Source organism: Papaver somniferum, chromosome 7 (genome assembly GCF_003573695.1).
Source record: "Papaver somniferum cultivar HN1 chromosome 7, ASM357369v1, whole genome shotgun sequence".
NCBI classification, from domain to species: Eukaryota; Viridiplantae; Streptophyta; class Magnoliopsida; order Ranunculales; family Papaveraceae; genus Papaver; species Papaver somniferum.
Window position 1 is genome coordinate 152617631 of NC_039364.1, and position 8907 is coordinate 152626537.

Here is an 8907-nt window from a genome sequence, read left to right on the forward strand (position 1 = left end):
CAAAGATAGATCACACCAAGTTTCTCAACTAAAGGAAGCTGGAGCTGCTGAATTCATTAGAAGATGGCTCGTGATCTCTATGCAATACTGTCGAAAAAAATGATCAACTAAGATACCTACTCATCAGGGGGAGTAAAGCCATAAAAGACTATGGATATTGGGAATGTTGGATATTACGTCGTGTACTCGTTTTCCTTAGTCAAGGTTTTCGTCCCACTGGGTTTTCCTTGTTAAGGTTTTAATGAGGCATGCGAGTCCACTATTATCTGCAGTTCGAAACGTTGTACTCTTTTTCCTTCGTCCTGGTTTTTGTCCCTCTATTTTTCCGGGCAAGGTTTTAACGAGGCAACATCTGCGGATTTATCATTGTTCTGTGTACTCATGTTTTCCTACGTACAGTTTATCCCTCTGGGTTTTCCTGGCGAGGTTTTTAATGAGACAACAATCTTAAAACGATGATCATCATCTAAAGAGATGTATATCCATAGATTTCACTCGCGGATCGGCGACCGGATGGTCACACTATTCTTTTGAGGTTTTGCAAGTGTTTTCCCTAACGCAACTTCAACGAAAGAGAAATTCACAGCTGACCAACTTTGTTTCTAACCTTCAAGTGTTCGTGTTTTATCCCAGGCGGTTTTCCCGGACAACTTTGACAAAGGAAGAAAATCATTAGTGATCATTATTGTTTTAAAGCTACTAAAGTTTTACTGATAAAGCTCTAACAAGACAATAATCTTAAAATAGTGGTCATCCAAGGGGGGTGTTATAGGTATCAGGCTTTCAAAGTATGGCTGACCACATTTAGTGGAACTCACTTATATTAAGAGATAAGTTAATCTCTTTTAGATTAACACAAAGTACATTAGTCCCTCAACTAAAGCCACGTATGTGGACTCGTGGCAACTCATGTTGTAGCCACCTTGTATGCATTGGCGGTTAAGTTGGGCTATAAATAGCCTTGTATACTAGTGTAACAAGATGAATAGAAATATCCAGTAATAAAACGCTCCATTCTTTCTCGTACATTCTGTATATACTTGTATGGTACTGTACACTACAAGCAATAGTATTCGGACTAAATAATTAGTAGCCGAATATCTCCATTCGTATCATTGTGTTTACCATGCCCTTCTTAAATCACCTCTGATAGTTGGCGATTACATAACAGAAAGAAAATTTGGCATGATTAGACTCCAACTCTGATAAAGAGACGATTTGAAAGCCTCTTTTGCCAACTTATCTGCAACCTGGTTACTGTCCCTTGGTGTGTAGATGAAGGAAAAGACAAAATATAGTGGGTACAAAAAGCAGACATATTTTGTGGGAGTCGGCAAAGCAACTAGGAGTACTACTGTTGAGAAGCCAATCCCAATCTATAGCTTTTCAGCCTGTGCTTGAGACATATGGGATTAAACTTGAGCAGCTCTTTTTAACAACAAAGAATAAATCAGAGGAGCAAGTCTCTGATATTAAACTTAAATTTGATCTTGGCCTAATTTTCGGGTTTCTAACAACATTTGTTTTGTTCAGCAGGAATTACTATCATTCTACTGTTTAATTGAAATTTCAAAAGAAATAGAGACCCGTCAAATAAAACTCTACCCATAACGGATTTTACATTGTTGCAAGCATCCCAAGAAATTGTTTCATGGAATCAGTCTTTCAGTGGAATTGTTTCCTAGGGACTAAGGATAGTTCTTTCTACTGAATTGTTCCTTGGAATAGCTCATAGTGGGTTAGTGTTCAAATTGGGTAGCTTGCAACAAGGAAGCCCTACTCACATCCCAGGTGAACAAAGAAAAGACAATGTCATGAGCTCATGAAATTCTAACATCAGATAACAAAAACTTAAAGGCTTTTAAATTGCTCAACTGGGAAAGGCGATGGCAATGGCATGAGCCACTGACCAATTAGCTTGGTTCGAAAGAAGGAGACGCACATATCTTGCATGATTAGGATGATTTATCAGATTCTTGTCAGGATTTTTCTAACAATCAAACTATAAACCAAATTTACCCTATCCTACATGAAATAGTCTACACGAAAATTTGGGTACAAATAAATGGAGGCACAAAGATGTTACGTACCAGGACAATTTATTGGGAAATGAAGGGATAATACGCTGTTCAGATCAATTTGAGCTTGTTTCTGTAGTGGATCATGGTTGCGTGATAGTTGCTCTGAGTAGCTGTTGCTTTTATTGCCTGTAGAAGCTTGGGGATTTGATAAGAGACGAGATAAAGAATCAAAAGGTGACAGTTTCGCTGATCTCCTTCGAAATCGTTGCTGGACATGGCTCTGTGACTTTAAGCTGGCATGATACATGCTTGCGAGAGGAAAACCAACCGAACACAAAGTTTCCTCAGGGACTTTATAGTTCTCAGGACGTGACTGAGGGTAAAGGGGCTTAGCTATTGGGAGTTTTCCACCATTTCTCCATGATACAAATGCCTTTTGAAGCTTACAGGGAACCTGCAAAAACATCATGAACATGAATATAGAAACATATAATGAAGTTAAACACTTTTCCTACTTGGCAAAATAATATGAATCCTCAATAAAAAGATTTTTCAGTTTTACTATACCCATCAGTCAGGGATTAACTCACTTTACCAGAATATCATAAGGCCTCCCATTTATAAATATAAAGTCTACAAAGGAAACTCGTTCAACTAGTTACTAGACTTCCCTTTTTTGAAAAATTTCAAGGCTTCGCATAGTCTGACTCGGGTTTTTCATTTCAGTTATTTTTTCTAGTATTAAGATTTTGTTAGCCTGAAAAGCGTACGTGGGAGAAAAACAACATGCTCTTTCTTGATTACATAACAGAGGGAAACGAAAAAGTATACGGAGAAGCTCACCGTTGAAACCAAGCTGCTTGAAGCAAATGACAGTGACAATGTAGAAAATGGAGATTTCCCGCGTTTATTTCCATCATCAGCTGCAACAGATCCAAAACTTGTTGGTGCATCATCATCATCATCATCATCTTCATCCTCATCCTCCGCTGCAGAATCTAACCCATCTTGTTCATTAGGGGTAGAAATATCTTCTACTTCCTGCTTATCAACTTTCTTCTCCTCCTCCTCTTGTTTCCTCAACTCATTTTCCATATCTTCGATTGTCTCTTCAAGACATAATTCGGCCTCGATGAACTCAAGCTCTTGTTCTATCAGCTTGAGCTTCAGTTCACTGTTTTTCTTTATCTCTTCACTCAGCTTCTCCAGTTTATCATTTATTGGCTTCCATACATTCCCCACAGTTGTCATTAGGCGCTCCACCAGGCCTTCCTTCTTTTCAATGCTAGTTCTTCCAAAGAACTCGTCAAAGCCAAGCGGAAGGTACTCCACTTTATTCAGGTCCACTTGCTCCCCTTCTTTAAGAGAAGGCTGCCAATATAAGCGAACCCCATGTTCCTCATCTTCGACAATATTGATCAGTCGTCCAGTTGGAGTGTGAAGAATGACAGGATCTTCTGCTTCTGCAACCTCTGACGCGTCTTCTGGGTCACCTTCTGGTTCGTTTTTAACAACAACAAACTCTGGAGTCTCGTCTGAAACAAACAAGTTTTCCTCGTATCAAATAAGCAACACAAAATCGGTTTACTACAATTTCATCATAAACTTTTTTGAGAGAACAAAAGAAGAGGTTATTTAATAGTTATACCTTTTGACCACCAGTATTCCAGCTCAGCAGGCATAGGTATTCTTAATGGTGCTTTATAGAAAGAATTCAACCACATCTCCCTTTCTTCATCCACGTCATGAACATATTTTTTCCAATAATCAGGTACCTGCAACGAACACATTTTCACCTTTTAGGTTGACATCCTGATATATTTCCATTTCTTCAACAAAAAGAATCCTTGCTTACTTCATAAAACTGATTAATGAACCCAGGTGCCATCCACACATCTTCTCCCTCATACAAGTACGGATGCTGGGGATCACTGTAAGGCCCTCTCTGCTCCCTTACCACTGCATAAGCAAAGTAATGGCATTCAAACAGAAAAATCTAGAACGAAGTGTTTGCATTCATGAAATGAAGCTAAAGTACCACAAATGAAGCGGTTATATGTCCTTTAACCAATTAATCCCAGGATTCTCTAAATTAGACCATGATGTATGAACTACTTTAACCCGGTACACAGAGATTGTTCTATGAAGCGCTTCGCTTACCAGATTCTTTAGCATATTAATACTTGACGACCACATCTATCGGTTATAAAAAGTCGAAGTGTCTAGAAATCCATTTGTTTTAATAAAGTCACAAAACACAAGTTTCTTGAGAAAAATTGATTGCATAGGAACAACATACTCCCATCGGGTTTGTTAACAAACATCCGCGCCTTTGCAGCAGCCACTTCCGCTATACCAGCGTGCAGCTGAAATTCCATAATACAATCAGGAAAAATTCTTGTCACTACCAATTTTATAATGAGAAAGAATGTCTTAGAACCTATCAATAAAGATAAATCTTAAAATACCGCGGAAGTATCTTCATCACAGCCAGTAGAATCCTCCAATAGCTCTCCGAAGTAGAATCTTCCCTGGAAACGAAGTTTCAAGACTTTAGACATACAATGCCATGCCATGTGGGATTAGAACACATGTGAATGTAACATCTCAAGACACTTACATATATGGGACGCTCATTGACTTCGTAAACACCACAACCATGCATCCTGCTATGCTTCCATTGTCCAGCGTATCGATATCGACCTCTTTCCCTGGAAAACAAACCCCTTCAGTAAGAATGCACCTACAGGAATCTCTTAATCTTAGATATATGATGTAAAGAAGGCTGCATACATTCAAATACATACTCGATATGACTAGGTGATGCCTCGATGGTAACCCTATGATTATGATTGTGCATTGCTAAGTGTTCGATAAAAATATAAAAAGCATCAGCTTACAATAGACTTGGTCTGGGGTCTAGAAACTTACGGTTTCTGTCCAAATTGCTTGATCCATTCAGGATTGTTATCAAACGGAGTCTCATAGTTTCCAGCAGCTAAACGGTAGCTATCTTCAATATCCATTTCCAACCATTCTCTATCTTCTGGGTCCATAAAATCCCTGGATATTATTTTCCCTTCTGCACGCATCTTTGCTTCGAGCCTATCGAAACAAGTAGAAGCAACAACCAATTAAACTGGCTGTTTAAGACTAATACCAGGATCACATCTGAAATGGTGTAATCGACATGTTCATACTTTGAACCTGGCACTGGTTCAATATCAGGTATATCAACTTCAACAACTCCATGGCCTTCCATATTGTTCTGCAGCCATTCACCTTCATACCTGCAATCAAAGAAGCCTAGTCAACAACATTTTTTTGGCTTGTTGGTCATTAGACTCATTGCCAAGGTAAGTAAATTCCATTCAACCTAATTATAAGATGATGATTTTTTCATGCATCTGCATTACCAACAGTATAAGCATGAAGATATGAACTCGCTAGCAGCTAATCTAATATTTTTTAGATCTTTCTTTTTGTACGAGCAGGGAGGAGATACCTGACAAGCCCCTTTTGAGCAACATACACTCCTTTTCCATGAGCTAAATCATCCCAAACTGTTCCTTCATACCTACACATCAAAAACACTCATCAGTATAATAGTATAATGTGATATCCAATCTACACATGATGCAAATACATGAGACTACAGACACACGACCAGTCCGAAAACCTAACTAGACTGTCAGGTAGCCAATTACAAGAGCTTCACTTTCTCAATTTAAGCTACAAATATGTTAATTCATATTAACCAGAAACATGTAACTAATTCTCGATATGAAAACAACCAATTCCCCGTAGAAAGCTAATAAGGACATTAATTAAGTAAACTTACGAGCTTCCGTCGCGGAAAATGTAGCTAACCCATTTAAGATACTCTTCAATACGATCAAGTTCTTCGATAACAGCTTTGGGATTGGCTATATCATGATGATTATCGGGAATAGCAGGGTAATATTTCCTGTAAGGTACATAGAAAGGCGCAATTGGTGGGTTTCTGCCATTTTTAATTTCTTTAGCAACAATATCCCATTCTTTATCATCAGCCCAAACTGGATCCCAACCAGGTTTAGTAGTTTCTAATGGTGCATCACCCCATAATTCTTGTATATCTTCTTCTTTCCAATTCTCGGGATCTTTTGGAAAATCATATAAATCTTCATGTTGTACTAGATCTTTTTCTTCCTCTTCATCTTTCTTTCTAAGTCTCTTACTATTAAATGCTCTTAAGAATTGACTTATGTTTGCTTCTTCTGTATTGTTTTCTTCAGCGTCTGAATCGTATACTGGTTCTCCTGGTCTTATATATTCTGCTGCTACTGATGAATCATCTGAATCAGCATCTGAATCGTATTCCGAGTCTGAAGTTGAATAAGATGACGAGTCTTTTTCTTCTTCTTCCTCGGATACATTTGATGTTTCTTTGGTTGAATCTTCTTCTGCCATTTTTGGTTTGAAATTTGGGGTTTAAGGTTTGGAGACTTGAGAGGAGAGGGAAAGAGTATGAGAAATGAAGATAAGCTGATAAGGTGCCGATATAAACGATACTCTCAAAGTCTCAGCCTACTAGAGTGAAACTAGTTGGTACGTCGTATCACAGATTAGATTGTGGTCTTTGGGGTGAGGGTTTAGCTAGGGCTGCCCATGGTGCGGGTAAAATCGTGAAACGTGTCGGACCAGATTGATGGAACCGAACCGAATAACTTTGAAATCAAAGCAAGACCATTAATCTAACTATTGTAATTAATCGTAAAATGCAGATATTCTCGGTCCCGTAATGGTTTATCCTTAAAACTGAATCTAAATCGTCGGTTGAAACCGGTTATAAATCTGATCTCCAACAACAAGCTACAAGAAGTAAAGAAAATGATCCATTTTGTCCCTTAAAAGAATGGAATTCTGGTAAATATTGAGAATGAACTAGTGAATGAAGATGGTTGTGTTAGGATGGAGAAAAGTCAGAGAGACAAAGCATAACACCAATGGTCAGCAATAACAAGTCTCAATCACATTTTAAGGGCTATGCAGATGAGTTTCAACCAGAGAAACAAACAATTACCAGAATCATACAGGTTGGGATCAACTAATAAAAGGTTTTAACAAAATCTTTTGACAAAACATAATTACCTGAGGATTTTTATATCCGACGGTTGACGCATTTTGATGACTTGTCATGTAAATTACTTTTCGTCTCTGTTTGATTGTGATTCGCTTCAGTAATGAAGACAAACTGAATATATTTTTTCGCTCATGAATTCACATTTTTTTCGTAACTAGTGAACTGTTGAGTCTTGCGTCTTTTGATTGTTATTCATTATCTTTCCTAGGGACAGGTCTCTTACCAGTATGCAATGTGTGTACTTAATCAGCAATAGCCATGTGTCCCTGAGGTAGCACGTGGACGACATGTAATACCGGGGCATCCGAAAGTGATGCCACTTTCTAAACCATCTTCTGCTACGTGGCTAATAATAATCCAATCCGATGGTCACAGAGCAAGGGAAGACCTGGTGAGTATACAGCTGCGAATAACAGTAGAATAACATGAAAGCCACTTTACCCAATCCCCAGATGAATTCAAAATGGACGAAGGAGATGAAGACAAACTGACATCGAAGCGACACCTGCATTTAAAGCTGTCTGGTGTGTGCAGACTGTCTAACCACCCGCATTAAATGCTACGAACATAGGATACGTGTCACAATTCCTATGGAAGAAACAGAGGTGGATCACCGTTGTAGTATATCATCGCAGAACTCATCGGAGCATCACGAAGATACCTTCGGAATCAAAATACTAACCAAGATGATAAATAAACTGCTATGTCAGTAAGAGGGGCCCACACGAAAAACCTATAAATACCCTGCTCAATCAAAGAAGAGGAGGTCGACCAATTTGAGAGAGAATTATTAGTATAGAGAGAAAGTGTAAACATTAGGTATGAGTTTCCCCCCTTTTATTTTACCTTCGTCCTTTGCTCAGAGTCATTTGACTAAGCTTTGTAATTCTGATCAATCCATAGTGAAAACCTCAACACCCCGTGGATGTAGGCATTAGTGATGAACCACGTAAATCGTTGTCTCATATTTACATTCTGCACTTACCATTTTACTTATCTTATCTTGCACACTTATTTATGATCGTTGTCATGCATCCAAATTCAGTATAAATAAAACGATGACGAGCTCTTATGCTCAGAGTTTTCCTTTCTGTTTTATTATGTGCTCATCCTTATATTTGAAATATATCACTCTATTGTCATTGTGAGCATTAGTTGTGAACACGAAATCATCATCGTTACTTCAGTGTTCACAATTTGGCGCTAGAAACAAGGACTTTTGTCCTGGTAAAAGATTTATACTTTCCTGTAAGCCCTTGTTTTCGTTCCTTTTACTGCCTTTTCTCTTCGGCAAATTTCGAATGACGAATCACAAAAGATTTCAGATCTGAGATGTTTTGGCTTAAGAATTTTATCCACAGAAAATCCTCAGATCTAAAATTTTTAAAACATAGGATTTAAATGTTTATCACAAAACACCTGAAGTTTTTGATCATTAAAGGTCCGTGGATCTGAACATTTTTTTCACAAAAACATTGGGATTTCATCACAAAAATTCTCAGATCCGAGTATTTTATGACTCATAAACTCTTTTATTACACCTTGATTTCCTATACTTGAAACCTTTCTTTTTGCGTCATTGCTACAAGTGAATCTGACAAAATCATCGTGGATATCCTTTTCTTGTTGATTGTCTACCTCTGCAGAACATGGATAAAACAAAAGACATCAGGAAGACAAGAGCAGCGTCAAAGGAAACGCCAAGGACATCACCGGTCATAACACGTAGCAAGCAGAAGGGCGGGAAACTTAAAGCAGCAA

At 38.2% G+C, this 8907-nt stretch overlaps 1 protein-coding gene across 1 annotated transcript; it reads right to left on the reverse strand.

Moving 5' to 3' along the window:
* Positions 1–1841: 1841 nt before the first annotated feature.
* LOC113298784 (protein TIC 100-like) lies at positions 1842–6544 on the reverse strand. Its single transcript, XM_026547612.1, has 11 exons — positions 5863–6544; positions 5527–5598; positions 5222–5311; positions 4953–5126; positions 4642–4732; positions 4490–4552; positions 4321–4387; positions 3877–3980; positions 3670–3796; positions 2865–3556; positions 1842–2475 (listed from the first exon to the last, which is right to left on the reverse strand). The coding sequence occupies exons 1-11, from the start codon at positions 6471–6473 to the stop codon at positions 2083–2085; spliced, it is 2484 nt and encodes an 827-aa protein (XP_026403397.1). The 5' UTR covers positions 6474–6544; the 3' UTR covers positions 1842–2082.
* Positions 6545–8907: the final 2363 nt, after the last annotated feature.

Coding starts and splice junctions, on each gene's coding strand:
- LOC113298784 (XM_026547612.1), bottom strand. CDS start 6,473: ATGGCAGAAGAAGATTCAACCAAAGAAACATCAAATGTATCCGAGGAA. Junction 3,557..3,669: donor GGAATACTGGTGGTCAAAAG/GTATAACTATTA, acceptor TGTTTGTTTCAG/ACGAGACTCCAGAGTTTGTT. Junction 2,476..2,864: donor CAAGCAGCTTGGTTTCAACG/GTGAGCTTCTCC, acceptor ATGTTTTTGCAG/GTTCCCTGTAAGCTTCAAAA.